The sequence below is a fragment of the Ursus maritimus genome, unplaced genomic scaffold (assembly GCF_017311325.1).
Source record: "Ursus maritimus isolate PB19 unplaced genomic scaffold, ASM1731132v1 scaffold_20, whole genome shotgun sequence".
NCBI classification, from domain to species: domain Eukaryota; kingdom Metazoa; phylum Chordata; class Mammalia; order Carnivora; family Ursidae; genus Ursus; species Ursus maritimus.
Genome location: NW_024424453.1, coordinates 49169370 through 49190617, shown reverse-complemented (window position 1 = coordinate 49190617; position 21248 = coordinate 49169370). Strand labels below are relative to the sequence as shown.

Below are 21248 nucleotides of genomic sequence, written 5' to 3'. Positions count from 1 at the left end.
AGTAAATTATTACTTCCAATGTGAGTCTCATTTTAATCAAAATTCAGAGGTAATTAGAAGAGTGGATAGCTTTCTGGTTTGTTTTGGCTTTTTTTGTCTCTAATTTTTAGTCCTCACAGCATTGTGAGCAATAAATACGGCTGATGTGATTTTGCTGTTGGGAATTTGTTGAGATTTCCTTTGTGACCCAATACATGGCCAATTTTTGTGACTATTACATATGTATGTTTGAAAAAAACACATATTCTCTCTTTGTTGAGGACAGACTCCGCGTACACGTGCACATTGTTCTGGGCATCAACAAGACAAACAAGGTCCTGCCTCAGAAGCTCATGTTCCCTCACCTTCGTGTCTGCCAGATTTCACTTCCCTAACCTCCCTACTCTTTTCTACTCTTGTCTTCATGCTTCTGTGGTTTTCTTACTTTCTGTCTCTGAGTCCCTAGGAGGCACACCAGTGCATGCTGGCAGCTCCACTCCCTGCTGGACCCATGCCCTCACCAGCCCCTCTTAGCAGGTAGAGCCCCCTGAGGGCAGAAGTCCAGTCCCATATTCTCTAACTGCGTCCCCAGCCTCACATCTCACCTCACGTGTAACTTTGCACATGGAGTTGCTCTGTAATCTGTTACCAGAGACTGCTGAATGCATTCTCTGACCTCTGGAACTCTGACCCCTGATGTCCGCAGGTGGGATGATGTCTGTGGGTCAGAATCACGTTCCCTCCAAAGCCCTGCAGCCAATATTTTACCGCCTCCTGCCTTGGTGTGATAAACAGACACCTGAAGAAATCCTGATTTTTCCTTCATGTATAACGGTTTTCTCTTCTCTTCAACATTCATTTGATTTGCCATTATCTTTAAAGAGCAAACATTTTGCCAGAAGGGTAGTGTGCTCTCATTTCATGCTCTTGCACATAAGACAGTGAGCTCTTCTCTGCACACTCAGGTATTTTTTCAACTCAGGAGTGTTTCCTTCTGTCATTTTGATTCTTTCTTCTTCCAGGCCACCCGTAATCCTTACCTTGAATCTCGATTCTGTCTTCTGTGTCTATGATCTGTTACTGTTTTCCCCTTCTCTGATTCGTCTTCTCTTTAGTCCTCTAGGATACCTTCCCAAGTTTGTCCTCCCATCACTCGTTTGTGTTCCCAGGATTAATGCTATGATTACCATTGTCAGATGTGGGTTCTAATCCTGCCACCATGCTCAGTCTTTCTGCAACCTTTTGTCTCAAGAGTCTTGAAGTTCATCTCATGCCACGGCCTTGCCTTTTAGTCTGAGTGCTTCTCCCTCATAACTTTCTGAGCCTCTTCATTGAGACTCTGTATTACTGTGCCCTAATGAAAACACAAAACCACTATCAGACGTTGTGTCCTGCTTGTTAGTTAGTTTACATGATGTCTTCAAGCCACCTTTGGTTTCCTTTGCTCTGCAGTATTTTTTCATAAATTTCAAGTTAACTTTCTCTGTTAGTCATCATTAAGTGAGGATAATGCTGTCTCCACCCCACTGTTTGCCAATGTCTAGCATACTCAAACCATTTTCCCTCTGCCAGCGTGAGAGGAGCTTTTTCCTACTCTCATCGTCTTGCTGTATGTTTCTTTGAACAAATGGCTAAGAACCTACAATTGAAAATGCATATGTTGAACGAATGAATGAGTGGAAAAGAACAAAAATCATTCTATATTTCTACATGGTTTTATAGTCTCCCCCCGCCCCCAGGGCTTTACATTTTCATGACCACACCTCCTAGATTGCAACATGGTACCATGGCAAGTTCTTCCCTCTGCCCTCCTGAATGTTTTGGGGAGCTACATTTTCTAAGTGACTATAAAACTAGGAGGAAGTGAGAGGGTTGGGAGTAGGGCTTATCTCTGGATACTTCAAATGCCCCACCACCACAACGAAAGGCTCAGCTATCGTACTTTCGTTTGTTTGGTGTTTGTTTTATTTTATCGTGAGCACTTATCTCGCACTCTGAACCAGGGTTTGAGGTTGGGAGAATATTGGGGGGAGGGCCAGCAATTATCCTGACTACTTAGGAGAGGGAGAGAGTGGACAGGTCTCCAAAACATTTTTTTTCCCAGTTCATTTGCATGGGCCTTGTACTTAGTGAAAATTGTTTCCCATCCATTTACTAGTATCAAGCTGACTTCCATTCCTTTTTAGTTATGTAAGTTTTCACCTTTTTTCTGTATCTTCCTACACAGTTTTGGTGGAAAATTTCGAGAGGTTGTAGAGTGATGTTTGCCAGATGTCATTTTAAAATGGAAACCTGCTAATTAATTTTTCGTTGATTGAGACATCAGGATAGCAGGAGGCTGCTATTTCAGTTTCCTCTGACGTTTCATTTTTTGTTGTACTCATTAGTGCAACTTGTTTCCTTGGGGTAAATTTGCCCCCTGGTCTAGCAGGCGAGGTCCTAATTATTCTTAAAAGCCATTCTAAGAATCTTGCCACATTGGGAAGCTACTAATTCTTTATAACTAATAGTCTGTAAATATTTGTTTATTTCATGTGTTTATGCCTTGCCAGAGAAAGAATTTAAAGTGGTTTACATAAATGTGAACACAAAAGAATAAAATGAAAACATAAGAAAAGCAGGACAAAGGGAAAATCAGGATAGGAAAAATAAATGAAGCTAGGAGTAACATTAGTTCACAATATGGATGCAATGAAGTCCTAATCACAAGCGAACAATGCCGAAAATTTGGCTCTGAGCTTTCTAGAAGACTATAGAAAGAGAATGATGTGAGCAGCTTGCTGAGTCATGGAAACCATATGAGAACAGTAAGTCTGTTCCTTAAAGGATGCTGCTCTTGGAGCTGAGATCCATGAGAAATTTATCCCATGGGTCCTTGTGGAGAGAAAGCATAATGCATCACCCTCCACTATAACCTGCTTCAAATGAGCACACATGTTGGAGGCTGCTTCTCACACTGTCACTGCAGGCACATTTCAGCCAAGTCAGTCTATCAGGGAACAAATACACTGATCTCTGCTGGTCTGGGTCACTCCAGGATTCAGTTTCAGGGTATGTGGAGGAGTGGATGGCTACCTCCCCAAGCCCTGGTTCGTGAGTATTGTTCAATTCTGAATTCAAGGGGATGCTCTCTGACAAGTGCTAGCAAGACCATGAGTATCGGGGGTAGTATGACACCCTCCCATCCCGTGAACACTGGGGCACCCAACAGGTGCACCTCCCTCTGAGGTGTGCCAAGAGAAGATCCCCAAGCAAACCCTTAAATCTACTCCAATTGTATTTGAATTCCCTCCAGTATACAGACCAAAGGGTGGTAATCCCTACACCCCACACCCAATTCTTCACCGTTGATTTTCAAATCTTTGTAGGCATGGGACTTTACCTGAAATGAAAACTTAAGGAGAAGACAGTAATTTGGCTAAAAGTGGAACCACTCTGAGACAAGGTTGCTCTCTGCCCTTGCCCCTTCCTCCCACCTACACAGCAGCCTAAGCAAGTACTAATAATAATCTGGAAACAGTTTTGAGCAGGTGTGACCAGTACCCCCTCAACAGAAGAAAAATCTTAGTTGGGTATCTGTCAAGTGATTCCCTTTGAGCATGACTGCTAGGTGTACCCTCCAAGATAGTTGCAGAGAACAGATCTGGAAAACAAGGAGACACTTGCTGAATAATGGTGATTCTTAAATATTTTTTTGTGTCGTAGACCCTGTTGAGAACCTGATGAACACAAACTCTTCTCCCCTGTGTGTGTGTTGCATGGAGGGGGTGGGGGTGGGGAGTGCATAAGCACAAGCACTCAAAGGTTTATAGACAATGTCAAGGAGTTTCTGGAGCAGGACCTTCCCTGAGTTTCCACAGACTCTGGGTTAGAGGTCCTGCTGTATAGGATTTTTAACCAGGAGTTATTGAATATTAAAGATCAGCCACCAAAAATTATATTAGTTTTGCAACAGTTAAATTGTAGTGTTTGTTTTGGGCAGATATTAAATAGCAGGACTACCTATCAGTTAAGGCCTTTACTTATTTGTGGCAATCAAACCATGTTCACTCTGTGAAGAAAATGTTGAACTCTGTTCCATCTGGTGGTGATCTGAACCCAGTTCACTCAAAACGAATAGCAGGTCTTCAAGAACCAATGAAAAAAGGGGACCTGGTCACACCTCCGATGCTCTACCCCAATCCCTGACCTGAGTGCCATCACCTTAGGAGACTCTTCCCAACAATTCTGAATCTCGTGCTGGCATTAAGGTCCAGGTTCTGAATCACTTTAAAATCCAAGGGTCTACACCCAATTCCAATGCAGAATCAAAGGAACAAACACAGATGAAATCCACCGTGAATGCTTCTTTATCCCTAACAGATTTCTCTACAAAGCGCTAGACCAGTTGTGGTCAGTATGAAAATAACTGTGTCTCAAATGCCTGTCCCTCATGTAATTATTGACTTGAGAAGGCCAGGCTAGTGATTTTCTAGATATTTTATATGGAGCTGCCATAATTCTGGGGACCGAGTAGCTGCCCTTTTAACAAATGGCACAATCAAACTCTGTCAGATAGAAGATGATAAAGAGAAAAAACAGTGACGAGCGGCAGAGCCCATTAGTCAGATGTAATTTTTTGTTCTGGGAGAGGGCGAGGTGCCCTAGATGAGAATGAGGTTTTGTCCGTTTGTTTTTAAATCAATTTTATAATCTGAAAGACTCGGAAAACAGCCTGGGATCCATACCAGGACAACTGACCTGTAATTGCAAAAGCTAAAAATAAACCTTCCGAATCGATGTCTAGGTGCTAAGTTTTCACGACCTCCTTTACCAAATGCATCGCCCACGTCTGCCTTCCATGCAGTTCCACTGGCCAAACTCAGGTCCTTCCATGTGAAGGGGTCCTCATGGAGGCAGGAGGAAATAGATTATAATATTAAATTTGATGAGATTCCAGGTGACATGTCCCCATTTCCACCGCGTTAGTTGGCTGAGGATTTGGTGTGTATCTGTGTATGTGTGACTGTTCTTATCACACCAATGATAAGAAAAATAAATGCCGTCATCACCAGGGCACAGCCTGTGACTAAAACTCGTTTTAGTTTAATAGCGATACATTGGGAGAGGACAGACCTCTGCGTGAAGGCGACAGAGACAGAAATTGTCCGAGTCCTCAGAAAAAAAAACAGGTCAGCAGTGGAGTCGGCCAGCCCCGAGGCTCGTCCTCCCTTTTCCAGCTTCAGCACAATTCTGCCAAGGCATTTGCAAGTAAAACTCCGTGCATTTGCCACATATGGTATTCCCAGGGCTGGGTAACCTGTAAGTCAGGGCTCTTCTCTGAAGTTCACTAAAATACCTAAAAGCAAGCTGCAGAAACTCTGCTTTTTAGGTCAGGTTCGGTATTTTTCATTAGCAGGAACAGGGAGAACCACCAGGACACTAGGATATAGTCAACGAAGACTGATATGTAATATTTGAAAGTCGTCCTATAACTGGGCTTTTTTTAAAAGGTGGAGAAAATGCTGAGCCTCCCACTGCTCCCTCAGATGACCTGGAAGATGAAAGACAGGCTTTGTGAAAAAAGGGTTTCTAGGACTGGGGTTGCTCAGTCTAGAAGACGTTGACATGGCTCCCTTCAAACGTGTGGAGAATTTTGATAAGGATGATGGGGAGGCGTAATAGGAGAAAAATTGCTTTAAATTAAAGCAGACAAGATTTCAGGGTGCATAAAGACAGATCACAAGGGTGAATGAAGGTAAAGACAGTCAGCCCTCTAAGGAAATCTGAAGGGATCCATCTCCAGAAAGCTTCTAGAAAAAGTATCTTCTCCCTCATTGAAAGTTCCACTTGAAAGAAGAGATTAAATCCTTTGCCTGTGGGGTTCTGTCCCTACATCGTGGTTCTGCTATCTTCCTCTCCTAATGAGCATAGTTTAATCTGAAGCATCTGTCCTTGTCTTTGAAGAATGGAAAGAGCTTGGCCTTCAGAGTCGGGCGGTCTTCAGCTCAGCCCCATGCCAGTCATGTGACCTGGGACGGCCTACTCAAGCCCAGCATCCTCGTGGATACAGAGGGAACTACTAGGCCATTTGAATGAGATCTGGCATGTCCTATGGCCAGTGCAGTCTCACCCATGCTAATGTGCTCAGCCATGAGAACTGTCCAGGCCTGGCCCCTACTCTCCCACCCCACCACCTCCTTATACTTCTCTCTCTGTGTTTCCCAAACTTGAGAATTCCCAGATTCCTCAGGAATTGTTCAGAGAATATCTGGTTCAAAACCTAAGATTCGTGGAGGTCAGGTTGGCAACACTCAGTTGCCCTGGTAATTCAGACGGTGCCTTCATTTTAGATGATCAACGAAATGAAAAGCAAAATTTAGAAATTATTATAGATAAGAACTTGCAGACCACTGAGAATATATCAGCAGATTCTTGTTTAAGAAACCGTCCTAGTTTATCTTAATGAGTATTTTGTCACTAGGTGTTTAAAACTATACTTTCTCATTTAGCCAGGGTCTCCAGGTTCCACAGGCTACACTGACGTGTGTAAGGAAAAGAGGAGGCTTTGTCCTTCTATAACTGCCGTATCCGTCCACCTCCGCCTCCCCACTCTGCAGAGCCAGCAGTGTAAACTAGCCAATCCAGGAACACTCGGCCTCTTGTGATTTCAACAACTTTATCTCTTTAAAACCATCTTTCCTCTTCTAGGTAAATAATCAGCCCTCCAGCCCCTCCACTTTCTCCACTTTTGCCATCTTGGGGAGGCTGAGGGGGAGCCTCTGGTGTCTTTGCAGGTCTCCTCAGCCATGGGGCCCCTGTTCACGAAGTCATTCCTGACCTGCTGGCATCCTAAGGCCTGAGAACTGTGGCCTGTTCCCTGTGTATGAGATCAGAACCCAGTCCCTCTCCCTGTCACTCGCATCACCCCCAGGGCTTAGCCCCAAGGCATCCCCTTCCTTCCCACCATAGGAGCCCCTGGGAAGCTCACCTTCCAGCACCACCTGCAATCTTCCGTGAGCCCACTTCTGGATGCTCTCTGCCCCACACAGGAGCTTGGGGAGACCTGGAGCCCCTTCAGGTGTCCCTCTGAAGCCTTTCCTCAGGGTCTGATTCAACTCTGATAGAGCTGCTCCAAATTATTAGGGGCCGAAGGGTCAGAGACCACAGGCAGCCTATGAGGCTCCTTCTCCCTGGATCCCAACTGAGAAACAAGCAAAATCCAGCATTTGAACTTTAGGGAACTTCGGTTTCTAGAAACTTCTTCTGTCTCTCCACAAAATCTGGACTACATTGTCACCATGTTAAAGAGGTGAGCTGATCAGTGGTCAATGATCTTTTCGTTCTGGATCTGCCCTCTTTTCCCTAAGGTAAGATGCTTAGGCTTAGCTAAGAAAATGAATACAGTTTTAGTGGGAACTGAAAAACATGAGTTTCTTATTTTCAAAATATTGTCTCCTTATACATACCAATGCCAATCCGTAAAGTGGGGGGATTGAGACAAAGCACCGGTGGGCAGGCAATTCTTATTTTCAACCAATTACGTAAAATGTTTTCTGCCCAGATACACATATTGCTGATAGTTATCCAGCTTGCCCATAGGAATTCCATTCTATGATTTTTTCTTTTTCAAGTCACAAAAGTTTCTTAGAATTCTCCACTGTCTTCATAATGCCCTTGGTAATCGTTTGAGTTACTATCCAACATTTTCATATTCAAGGTCCCTTTGAAGTACAAGAGTATCTTCTTCAGGCTGGAGATTCTGCAGATCCTCATTTTCTTTACATGCTGAGCCCAGGTTCCCAACAGACCCTGGAAACCAACTGCCCTTCTCCCCTTCCTCTGAATTCAGCTAGAAGTCTGCCATCCCCTATTCAAGGACCGTATCCTTATCTACTGTTGTCTCACCAGGAAGTAGATTGCTTATTCTTTTCAATGTTTCTTAGCCCTTTGGGAGCATAGATGCCAGGGAAACTCTAATGAAAGCCAGAACCCCTCCCCCTAGAAAAGTATGCATGCAAATCAAAGTCTGCAAACAGTACCGAGGATCCACAGAGGCCAACCACAGCCCCGTGTTGGCTAAGCCCCCATCTTAACATCTGCTGTCCCCGCCCTCGTGGAGACTGACACGAAAATCAGTATGTGGGGAAAATGTGTAGTTTATAATGCAGAGTAGGGATGGCTTGATCCTTTGTAGACCAAAAACACAGACCTATTTTTCTTTGGAGATGGAGATATTTGTTGATGTACGTGATCCATGTTACAGTGCCAAATGCCACTCAGTAAGTTTGGAAGCTCTGGAGTCTTTTGATAAGGATGCTTCCATGTCTGTTCGTGGTAGCACATCTCCCGGTGTCAGATTCCTGTGAGTACACCTACAGTGTTTATTGAACTCTGGGGCCATCGTTTAGCATCCGTACAATTCTCAACACTCTGATAAAACTTGACATATATTCTCATAATCTCCAGGACTTCATTCTTTAAGATTCTACTCAGTTGTCACGTATTCCTCTTTCTCTCCAACGTCCATCCAACCAACTAGGTGAGGGTTCCCCCTGAGTCTCATCAAGCGCTCATGTGTGTGCATTGTACACAGTGTGTCCAGATGGTGTCTCTCCATCGCGCCGTGAATGCCGCCAGAGCAGGAGGGCTGTCATTAGCACCTGTGAGCTCCAGTGGCCAGCACAGCCCAGCACATAGTAGGCACACAGTACATGTTCGCTGAATGTGGACTGAATCGCCATTGACCCAAGTCTTCGAAGGTTCTTGCAAGGTAAAGAAATAGGCCAAAGCTAAAGAAAAGCAAACCGGGAGTTAAGATGAACTGATATTTCAGTGTGTTAAATCTGCTGATGGAGCTGATAAGAGAAGGTTCCTGCATGTGGGATTGTGGCCAGTTGCTGACTTCTGGGCTAGGTTAATGCACGCCACACAGTAGCAGTGAAACTATCTGGTAGACAAGCTCAGCTCCTTAGGCTCGTCGTTAACCCTCTGCAGTCTGACCCAAGCCCTTTTTCTCCTCCCTCCCAAGCCCCCCACTGTCCCATTTCTGGGCCTTATTCCTCTAGCTACACCAAGGAGTCTCATGCACCCTGGGTCTTACTGGTCCTGCTGCTTCCTCATCAAGAATGCCTGACCCCACGTCCACAGATTAAAATCTTCCTCATCTTTCAAGAGCCTGTTCAGAGGTCATTCTTCCCGTTCAAAGGTCATTCTTCCCTGTGTCCCCCAGACAAAAGAATCGTCCTCCTCAAACATGCTGGGAGCACTGATCGCCTCTTGTGAGGCCCTCATCACGGATTCTTGCTCAGGATCAGAAAAACAGTCATTTCCAGTGGACTCTTTCTTTTAACAATCCAGGGGCTCTTCTTTTTCACTTTTATGTCATCTGTTACCTTCTCACCTTTATATAGACAGCTGCCTTCAGCATTTGTCCAGTTACAACGTGTCAAGTAAATTTGATGCACAAACATCATAAAGAATGAAAGAATCTGTCACACACATTTTTTTAGCACAAAAAGATGGTCCAGATTCTTGCAGCAAAATGTTATATGATGAAGCCCTTCCTGTTGAATGACTAACTGAATGAAAATACCATATTGCCTTTTGTCCTTATAAATACATTGTTTACTCATCGATTCTTGAGTTTGAGAAAATTCACCTTCAGACACTATCACCCAAAGGCTCTTGGTCTGAGACTTGATTTATACAATCAACTTACTGTCATTGTTAGAGTCTAAAGAGTTGCTCTCCTCTTTGAGTTCATCTTCTGAGTCATATAATAATTGTGAAATGTTGTTCTCTGTCACTTTTCTTCTCTTTACAAATATGAAAAATTTTGAATTCTCAACTGTATGCAATGAGCTAAAAGCAGACTCAAAATAAATGATGATTTATTTCGTTACTGACTCATCCTTCCAGGCCAGTCCATTTTTCTGTTTTATTATTTTGGTCTCTTTTAGCATAATTGGGAATAATTGATGAGTAATGATGAAAGATAATTCCCAGAATGATGAAAGAGCAAGATATTTCAAAAGATAGGAAAAATAAGATCACAAAGATGCCATCATGTATCATAGATTTATGAAAGGATCCAATGAACCCACATAGTAATTACAAAGTAGAAGGAGTTTTATTTAATTTAAAAAAAATAAGTAAATTTTCTCTGTGTTCTTTGGAAACCCTTCAAGAAGGAATAAAAACAATGAAATATCAAGCCCTATAGATAGAGCAACTCAAAGAGGAAACTCAATAACTGAAGTCGGGTCTAATGGACCCTGATGGTATACTGAGGGTTATCGTGTTAAAATTCCATACACGTCTGTCCAACTTATGGCCAAGGACAGATTGAGAGTCACCATGTCCCTGTCTTCCTGAAGTTCCCCAGACCTGGTCAGGGATCTACCCTATAAGAAACTCCGGAGGTGTTCATCAAATGGATAGTAGGAGCTGAAGGTGTAATTATTAAGCTGGGACTGTAATTATCAAGGGAATGTCACACAGTATTGCTTACCCAAGTGCAAGGACCTCGCGCCATCTCAAAATCTTTGCCCTTAGCCTAGAATACTGTTCGTCCCTCTCTCTCCCTTTTAGCTGGGTAACTGCTATGTTTTGAACATCACTTCCACAAAGAAGCTTTCCGGAACTTCCAGCCCTGCCATTAAGTGTCCCTTAGTGGGCTGTTAGAACTAGTGTGTCACCTCCACCTGGGGGCTGACAACCAGGTGTGCTCAGCCTTGTACCATCAGCACACCACTGCCCATGGCAGGCGCTCAAGAAGCGCCTTATGAATGAAAAACACTGAATGAATTCAAACATGTTTCTGAGTACTGACACTCACCTGCCTGACCCCTTGAACAAAGTGTTAATTTGTGTGTATTTGAGAAAGGAAAATGAAAAATAAAAGCCCACCTGTAGGGAAAGCAGGTCGAGTTAAGAGAGCTTGATTTTCCTGGACTGTCCTTTCCTTGGGGGTAATTGGGAACAAGCAGATCTGACTGTGGCAGAGGAGTCCTCGGCTCACGCTTCTGGCTTGCATCTAGGTATCGGGTGATTTGTCAGAGACCGACATCAGCAACGAGCCTCGGCACCCTCAGACCGGTGTGGCCACCGCCGAAGAGAAACTGAAAAACAGGCTGTACGAGTTAGCAATGAAAATGAGTGAGAAGGAGACGTCTTCAGGAGAAGATCAGGAGTCGGAGCCCAAGACAGAGTCTGAGAACCACAAGGAAAGTCTGTCCTCTGAAGACAACAGCCAGGGCGTCCAGGAAGAGCTGAAGAAGGTAAGTGCCTTGAGGCCGCCTGCAGGCAGCTCGGTGTGTGCAGCCGGGGGAGAGGGGGCAAGGGAAGTTCCAAATTTGCACAGAGGTGTGCTGGGCACCCCACGAGCTCTCTCTCAAATGCCCATCCCGTGCATGCGGGAGAGCCCCAGAGACCCCTGTTGATTAGCGCTGAGTGGTTCAGTCGGGGAGAGGGCCCCACCAGTCCCAGGCCTCCCGAGACCTGTCCTCTCTTTCTACTAACTATCCTTCCCAAGACAGCTCTTTACTTTTGAGCCTATAATTAATGCTCACCGCCTCTCTCGTTGGTAAAGGGCCATGTTACTGCCCTCCCCTGCCTTTTCCCAGAGGAACTTTGCCTGTTTTTAGTCCTTCCTTTAGTCAACTGTAAATCTTCAGATCAGGGTCTTTGTGCTAAACGTGGCCTCCTGCATCATCTAGCCCTGCAGTTTGCAGATTTGGGTTTGTCTTAGCCTCAAAATCATTTTCCAAACAAACCTTATGTGGAATCCTGGTGTTTTAAACGGGTAAAAATCCCCAAAACCCCAACCATTTGCTCTCTAGTCCCAGACCACCCCCCCCAAGTACCCAGGGACATTGCTAGGATACCACAGAAGGAAAAACCCCAGGCAGAAAGGGGGTCCCAGGCCCCTTGTACCCCCAATAAGTGCTCTGCCCCCTGTCCTTCCCTCTACAGCTTCTCAAAGCACATCCACGCTAGACTTGGCCACTTTAGAGTCCGAATATCCCTACTGCTGCCAATGGAAGAGAAAGAAGCTAATATTTATTGAGTGCCTGGTGCTTTGCTTATGTTAGTGAATTCAGTTCATAAAAACCCTTTGAAGTAGATGCAGAGGCTTGTCCTGAAGGTACTTACCCAAGGCCCACAGCGAGTAAGCTTCAGAACTGGGGGCTGCATCACAAACCCGCTCGGCCTCAGATCACAGGCTCCTTCCCTTACAAGGAGCTGCCTCTTCTGTAACTCAGATAAGATCTTGCCTGGAAACATCTAGATTTCTTTGCACTTGCAGTCAGTTTTTTCCCTCTTCTGAGAGTACATTATATAAGCTAACAAGTTCCCAGCAGCCCACGTGAATGGGGGAATGGGCCCCTTCATCTGCTCCACAGCCGAGCTGGGGTGCTACATAGAAGGAGCCAGGCCAAGCCGGCAATCAGCACAGATGGTCAAGGGCCGGCCCAGAAGGAAGTGGAAGCCATCTTCCACGGCCGAGCCCCTGAACCCTCCAACAGCTTTCACTCATTCCCATCCCACCCTCCATAACCATCAAGTCCTCACACCCTTCAATCTGTCAGGTCCTCTGCCTGAGGACAGTGAACACATCTGTCCCTTGCCATGACTGTGGGCTGGAGCCTGGAGCTTGGCCTTCACAGGCAGCCCCACTCTGGGATGTGGGCTCCAGCCCATCACTTCTTCAATGGTATTGGGCTCTGCTCCTCCTTGTTACTTGAACCAATACCCCATGACAGTAACATTTGTCTGCCAGAACTCAGAGCCAGATGGTAACTGAAGAATATCACATTATTTCTTACAATGGCCCTGCATCCTACTGGCTTTGCTGCCTGATGGTCACAAGGCTCCCCAAACTCCTGCTGTTGCGGCAGCCTGCCAGGCCACGATGAGTCACGGACTCCCACCCCTTGTCAGCCTGCAGGCCTCACCTTCTGGAGTCACAGCCACCAATCTGCACTGTGCTCTCTTGGACAGAACACGAACAGGGAAAGGAGGGGCCAGTGGGAGAAAATCTAAGACAAGCCCCCACCCTGCCCTATGCCCTCGCTGAGCGAGAAACTAGGAGAGGTGCTTTTTTTCAAGCTCCCGAATATGTCAGTTTGTCAAAATTTTAATCTTTCCCCAGCCTACCATGAATCAGTGCATTAAAATATCAATCAGATATCACTTATTGTATGTAAAAATCTGGGTAGCAAACTTAAAAAGATAACATATTTTTTCTGTATCAGGCATGGGTTACTCTGGGATGGGAACACAAAAATACAAGTTTATATCTTCAATATTATTTAGAAGCAGAAGGTTATAGAGATAGGCTTCAAAATTAGACTGAATTTGAAACACAACTATGCAATTTGCAAACTCTGTGAACTTTGGCTAGTGTCCTAACTGACTGCCAGTGCTTAGAACAAGCCAGGGTCATTTCTTGCCTCCCACTGGACCCTGTCCCTGTCCCTCCAGGCCCTGCATGGCTACTTCAGCCCTTCCTCCACTCAGCAGCTGCAACTGCCCTGTGGTCCCCGAGCTTCTCCCAGCACTGGGATAGACCCACACCTGCCAAGTTTTTCAGCTGATCCCTGGGACCCAGCCCTGGGTCTCATGGTTGATTGGATACACACATCTTGTCCTTGTTTGTAAAATGAGGATAATCATACCCCCTGAGAGAGTTGTGAGGGTTGAATTTTACAGCGTAGCATTTAGCACAAAGCCGGAGCCCGGCAAATACCCAATCCCCTATAACAACCTCAAGGAAAATAAACTTCACGGCTGTGAGTTAACATCCGTCTGCTGATACTGAAGGAACAACTTAGTACCTATTTCCGGTCAACACCTGGCATGTCTAACATAAGTCTATAACCACATTTGGGGCTTTGTCATGCTCTGTAGAATATAAGTGGAAAGACACTGCAGGAGAATGCCCCCCGTTCCCATCTTCAGAATCAGAATAACTGCAACTTCCCCTGCGAGCCAACCACAACTAGTTTGTACAGCACGCGTGTGCACACACACGTGGCTGCACACGGCATGGTTTGGGAGTGGAACTGGGCTCATGTAACTGTTTCAGAATTGGTCAGTGCTCCCCTAATCTCTTTACCATGGCAGTGCCCATTGGCCCAAATTCCACCTGCCTGAAGGCCCCTGATGCAGCAGGATCTCCTCTTCCTGCGCGGAAGGCAGGCTGTAAATGAGAGAGAGAGAACCCTGCCTGGGAGCAGCCCTAACCAGTGACTGCCGAGAAGAAAGTAAATACCCCAGCTATTTGGCCTCTGTGAGCATGGTGACTCTGGGGCAGAGCTCCACACTGACTCCCCGAGTTCCCCAGCCAACTGAACTCTAGGCACCCGTGGTGATGAACAGTCTCCCTTCCCTCCCCTGCCCCATGTCCCCCTCCTCCGCCACTGTTTCCTGGGATTGCCTTCCAAATGAACTAAATCCCTATCTCAGGTCTGTTTCTGGGTGAAACCAGACTAAGTCAGTAACCAAACAGGAGAAATGCAGAGTCCTCAGTTCACAAGTACTTCAGTGCTGTGTAGGCAGCAAGGAAAGCCAAATACCCAATTGGTTGCTGATGGCCTTTGCCTTACTAAGAGACTCCTTGCCTTACACAGAGAGAGCTTTGCTCAGCTGTCACTGCCCCCCTGCCTCCACCACTGGCCCTGCTCTCCAGGAGCCAAAGCAGAGGAATGCTCATGTTCCCATAGACCCCTGACATCAATGGCTGTTTAGGGCCCTTAGTATGACAACCCACATAAGAACTGGGGCTTCAGAATCCTGTCCAGCTGCAGAAGAACCATTTTAGAAACATGCTTTATCTTGACTGGAGTCAGTCTTTTGCTGTAAGCAAACTTGTCCTATAGGTGGCTTACTTTCCCTGGGGGCTGGAGGGATGGTCACCACCATCTGAGTTTTAACCAACAGAAGAACAAGCTTGCAGAGCTTGGGGCAAGCCCAGAAACCTCTTGGGGATTGGATTCTCAAAAAAGTCTTTTTTTTTTTTCTTTAAGTCATCTTATTCCATCAAACTTTAGGGGTCAACCCTCCAAACCATGTGATCCTTAGAGCCCAGAAGTGAGCACTTGCTTCTCCTCTACCATTGGGCAGATGGCCATGCCAATGGTTCTGGGAGAAAGTCCTGGCCAAAACAGTTCTGAGAAGTATCTGCCTCTAGGTATGCAAGGGCAGCATTCCTGAAAGAAGGAGCAAAGGAATGGCCAAGAACTGCTGGCCTGAGTTTGGAGACTACATTCAGGGGCTGGATCTCCCACAAGCACCCTAATCTTCCCAGGCTTAGAGCCGTGGTCCCCCAGGTCCCTTTAGCTCCTAAAATTCCCTGGTTCTAGATATGTAACAGTTTAGATAGATTTTTGTTTCCTGACCTAAGTATCCTTTATGACACTGTTTATATGACAAAAGGGGTCCCATGTATCAAGCTCTTGGAACATGAGTATGTGTTGAAGGCCCAGATTAGTAAGTTCTTGCATTATAGTCAAATTTGTATAGTCGGTGTCCTGAAAGCATTTTATTTAAAGTGCCTTTGTTTATTATTATTACAAGTAGCTGGATCATTGGGCTTTGCTTTCACAAGGCAGTCACAGACCGGCAGCTATCTCCCATATGTATAGTTTCATGGAATAATTCTCATCAAAGTATTGAGACTTCTCTCAACTATTAAATGTCTTTCTCCCCAAACAAGAGATGAATTTATGCATCTTCTCTTGGCTGCTACCCATTTACTAACATCAAGGGACAGGGATTCACAGTCCTGGTCAGTGATCAAGGAGGCAGATCTATGGACTGTTCCAAAATACCCAGAGCCTTGGGTTTCTGAAGTTTAATGTGCTCAAGAAAAACTTTTCATTGATATCAGTGTTAACATAAAGTCAACTTTGTCTGTGTGTGTCTCACCCTTGTAAAATAACACACGGTTCACATAAGGATTCGGTGTCTTTCATCCCAGGTCACATTCTATTTCAGAAGAGTGTGTTCATCTCCAGTTGGTGCTAGAGAGAATATAGTGTTAGATACTGACTTGTATCCTGCAAGTGACTGACATCAGTAGGACTATGCCTGTTGAAGAATTAACACCTCTTTTCTAACTGTCCATTTAACCGTTGCCCTAGGGGGAAAAAAGAAGCTTTAGCTGTGCACTTAGAGCTACATCTCTTATCCACAGGGCTTGAACAGGTGAGGAAGTTCCATACCACTGAGGATGTCATTGGCATCACTCATTCCCACAACTGTGTCCTGTGTGTATGATGAGGGGCCTCCCTGCCTGGGAAGAGTTCCAGGTTCTCTCCTGGATTACTGGGGCTTCCAGAGAACATCATCTTCTCTAGGCAGAAGATGAACCGAGCACTAGAGAAAGATTGTCTAGACTCCAATGCAAAGATTCCTTAAAGCCTCTGTGAAATGCAGGTAAGGCCAGGAAAAACTGATGTTGCCTCAGCCACAGCAATACAATGGGACATAGGACGGATGCAGTTTGAAGAGAGAAAGGCAGAGTTGCTCTGGAAGGTTGCAAATAGGAAGGTCTAAAAAACAAGGTACTGGTTCAGAGTTCTTGCCCCACAAAGGCCCAAAAGTAAGATGCCCTGAGGAAATGGGACCATAGGAAGTAAGAGGCGAAAGAAAGCAAAGAACATACTGTGTGTCTGCAGTTAGGCAAAATAAGCAGGATTGTGCTCTTGGAAAACACTTCTGGGTAGAGAGAATATGAAAACAAAAGAAAGAAATATATAACAGTCTCACCTACAAACACAAATACCAAAATCCTGAATAAAATATTGGCAAACCAAATGTTGCAATATTAGAATCACATACCCATACAACTAATGCATTTATTCTGAGAATGCAAAAATGAAATTAATAGAAGGACACCTCACCGTTATAATAAATTGCTTAGTAGTACTGTTTTTTAAAAGCACAGGATAATCCCAACTGATGCCAAAATGGCCTTTGGAAACACTCAACACATATTCCACTAAACAAACAAACAAACAAACAAACCTTTCAATGAATTAGATAATTCTGATGACAGACATTCATCTCAAAGCACCTAGAGAGTCTTTCCTGAATGAGAACTCATTGTAAATATCAAAAGTATCTTGAACATCATAATATTTTACTATTGATCAAATACATGAGTTATAAATGCAAATGCTGTTACATAAATATTTATGTTAATCAAAATAGCATGTATATACATTTGAAAAAATAAGAAAAATAAGATTTATTTTAAATTATAGGTGAATACTTTGATATTTGTAATGATTTTTTAAATACTGACTATTTTTAAAGAAGAAAATGAGCAAAACTGACTGTAAAATCCAGACAGAAGAAATTGGCAAAGTGGTCAAAGAACTATCCTTAGAAAGAAGCTAGGCCCAGTGATCTTTGCCAATAAAATCCATCAGTCATTCATGGTACAAATTACTTCCATACAATTTAGCATTAAAAAATTAAAAGTATCCCAAAAAATGAAAGTATCCAAGTTTACTTTATTTATTTAAAAACTTGGTCTGGGGATGCCTGGGTGGCTCAGTTGGTTAAGCACCTACCTTCAACTCAGGTCATGATCCCAGGAGTCTGGGATCAAGCCCCACATTGAGCTTGCTCAGCAGGGAGCCCGCTTCTCCCTCTCCCTTTGCCTGCCACTCCCCCTGCTTGCACTCTCTCTCTCTCTCTCTGTGTCAAATAAATAAATAAAATCTTTTAAAATTAAAAAAAAAATTGGTCTGAATCTGACCCAAAAATCATATGCCTCTAAAAATGTACATACTACCTCACTGGTTAATTAACATTAAAAAATTCTTAATATGTTAACAAATTGTTTCCAATGGCCTATTTTTTTTTTCCTGAGCTTTACTAATAATTTCAAAAATAAAAGCAATTAAATGGCTCAACTGAAACAGAAAGATGTCTGGGACACCAAAGGTGATGTCCCATGTGTTTCTACACACACTCTCTGGCACATAATATTGATGTCCAACTGCCTATTAAAATACTAATTTACAATAGCCAAGGAGAATTTTGTCTAGGAATGTAATAACCTCAATTTTAGGAAACCTAATAATATTTTTCATTATATTCACAGATTAAAGGGGGAAAACAATTATTTTGATAAATTCCTAGATCGATGTTTGACATGTAGTAGAAAATTCATAAATACTCATAAATATTGAGTGAAGAATAGCTGATAAATAGGAAGATAAAAACTCAACAGTAATAGCTGTTAGCCTTTTGAAGCTTACCAATTTCTTCAGGAATTTGATGAAAACTATGAACCTCTCTCCATAAAACTGTAAAGAATGAAAATGATTTAGGGTACCCCTAAATGGCTCCAGGGTACCCCTGGATGGCTCAGTTCATTGAGCATCCAACTCTTGGCTTAGATCATGATCTCAGGGTTATGAGATCAAGCCCTGTATTGGGCTCTGCACTCACTGCAGAGTCTGCTTGGGATTCTCTCCTTCTCCCTCTCCCTCTGCCCCTACCCTGCTTGTGCTCTCACTCTCTCTCTAAAAAAGTAAAAAAGAAAATAAACAAAATCTTTTTTAAAAAAATTAAAATGATTTAGATAGACTCCCAGGAGGAGTCTCACTCACTTATGCATCAAGTAATAGGAATACGGACACCAGCCCCAACTGTGGACCCTGATGTGGCCCGTGAGCCAGCTCCAATGCCTCTCAGCCATAGCAGCCCCTGGAGAACACTGACTTAGACGATTACCTACCTGCAAGAGCAATGCGGAAGTCCAGGAGTACATCAGAGAAGTTCCAGCACACTGTTGGAGCAAAAACAAATCCAAGACTGAACACATTGGAGATGGTAAAAGTAACAGTTTGACTTTACCCACCTCACCCCTCTCCCAGGGTGGCACAACTCAGTGCCAAGAGAGCCTTTCTTGGCCTGTGATTTCTCCCATGGGGGAAAGTAAGAGCATGTAAGTGAGCACCCAGCTGCCCCAGCTGTGCAAGACACTACCAAAGAGGTCTGTTTATTGCTCTCCCCACTCAGAATACTGAGTAATAAGCTACATGATTAGGAGATGGTGAGCAGCTATGAGAACAGCAGCCAGGGCTTAGAACGTATCAAGTGGACTCAGATCTTATTAACTGCATCATGGACTCCCATCTAAAGACCTGCCCACCATGGGGACACCTCATCTATAGGTCTCCCCATTGGCCCAGACACCTCCAGTGCTCTGTGTGCCTTACCCACACACATCTCCACCAAATGGCTGGCTCCCTGTGTACACTTCCAATGGTTATAGCAAGATCAAGCTTTGGCAGATGGCTAGTGAGCATGCATACAAGGCAGGACTAAATCTGTGAGCAAGAGAGAGGCCATAAACTTGAGGATAGCACTGTTCTTGGGAAAGCAAAAGGGAGGTTGTCAGCACTCAGCCTGGTACACTGCAGAATTGAGAGAAGACATACAAGCTTAAAAATTCTGCCTCAGGAGGAAGAAGGAAGTGTGGAGCAGGAGTATCCATAGAAGGCCTGGGAAAGCCTCAGGATCCCTGGTAAAGCTGATGCAAGGTATTTCACTCCTGAAGCCAGTCAGTTAAGACTGGAGGAGGTGACTACTACTTCAAATGCAAAGATAGCAACACAAGACTTAAAGGAACATGAAAAAATCAAGGAAACACGACACCACCAAAAGATCACAATAATTTTCCAGTAACTGACACCCCCAAAAAAATGGAGATTTGTGATTTACCTGATGAAGAATTCAAAACAGCTTTTTAAAGGAAGCTCAATGAGCTACGAGAAAACACAGAAAATCAATTCAATAAAATTAGGAAAACAATGCATAAAACAAAATGAGAAGTTTAACAAAGAGGTAGAAATCATAAGAAGGAACCAAACAGAAATTCTGGAGCTGAAGAATACAATGAATGAAATGAAAGATGCAATAGAGAGTATCAAGATCAAAACGGATCAAGCAGAAGAAAGAACATGTGAAGTAGAAGACAGGACCTTGGAAATTATCCAGCCAGAGGAGAACAAAAGAAAAAGAATGAAAAATAGTGAAGAGAGCCTATGTGAACTATGGATACCATCAAGAGAAACAATCTGTGAATTATTAGAGACCAAGAAGGAGAAGAAAGAGGAGGGCAAAAAGCTTACGTTAAAAAATTATGGTTGAGGGTTGCCTGGGTGGCTCAGTAGGTTAAGCATCTGCCTTCGGCTCAGGTCATGATCTCAGAGTTCTGGGATCAAGCCCCACATCAGGATCCCTGCTTGAGTCTGGTGGGAAGTCTTCTTCTCCCTCTCCCTTAGCCCCTCCCCCCATGCTCTCTCTTGCTCTCTCCAGTCTCTGTCTCTCAAATAAAAAAATAAAATATTTTTTAAAATATTTTAGTAATAATGGTTGAGAACTTCCCAAATCTGAGCAGAGAATTGACCATTCAAATTCATGAAGCTCATAAGTCCCCAAACACGTCAAACTTAAATTTTTTTTCTCCAGGACTCATTATAATAACACTAACAAAAATGAAGGACTAAAAGAGAATCTTAAACACAGCAAGAGAAAAGAAGCTTATCACTTATAAGGGAATCTTCATAAGGCTATCAGCAGATTTCTCAGCAGAAACCTTACAGGCCAAGACAGAGCAGAATGACATACTCAAAATGCTGAAAGAAAAAAAACTTGCCAACCAAGAATACTTTATCTGGCAAAGTTGTCCTTCAGAAATGAAGTACAGATAACCTCATTCATTCCCAGACACACAAAAGCTATCGGAGTTAAGCAAAACTAGACCTGCCTTACAAGAAATGCTAAAGTTCTTCAAGCTGAAATGAAAATGCACTAATTAATAATATGAAGGCATGAAAATATACAACACACGGATAAAGGTAAATATATAATCAAATTCAGAATACTCTAATACTCTAATATGGTAGTGTGTTAACCACTTAATGCCAGTAAAAAAGACGAAAGGACAAAAAATACTAAAAATAACTATAGCTACAATAATTTTTTAATGAATACAATATAAAAAGAGGTAAATTGTGACATCAAAAACATAAAGGGGGAGAGTAGAGGGTATTTTTGTATGTCATTGAAGTTAAGTTGTTATCGGCATAAAATAGATTGCTTATCTATAAGATGTTTTGTGTAAGCCTTATGATACAAAGCAAAATCTACAGTAGATACACAAAAGATAAATAGATGGGAGTCAAAGCATACCAATACAGAAACTCATCAATCACAAAGGAAGACAGCAAGAGAGGAAGAAAGGAACAAGAGAACAACAG

General features: G+C 43.7%; 1 protein-coding gene across 1 annotated transcript in view; it reads left to right on the top strand.

The window, feature by feature from the left end:
• Positions 1-21248, top strand: part of LOC103680478 (myosin VIIA and Rab interacting protein) — a 206289-nt gene that overhangs the window by 151716 nt on the left and 33325 nt on the right. Inside the window, exon 9 of the mRNA XM_008709989.2 lies at positions 11001-11240. Within this exon, the coding sequence (XP_008708211.2) occupies positions 11001-11240 (240 nt within the window). The remainder of the gene's footprint in view (positions 1-11000; positions 11241-21248) is intronic.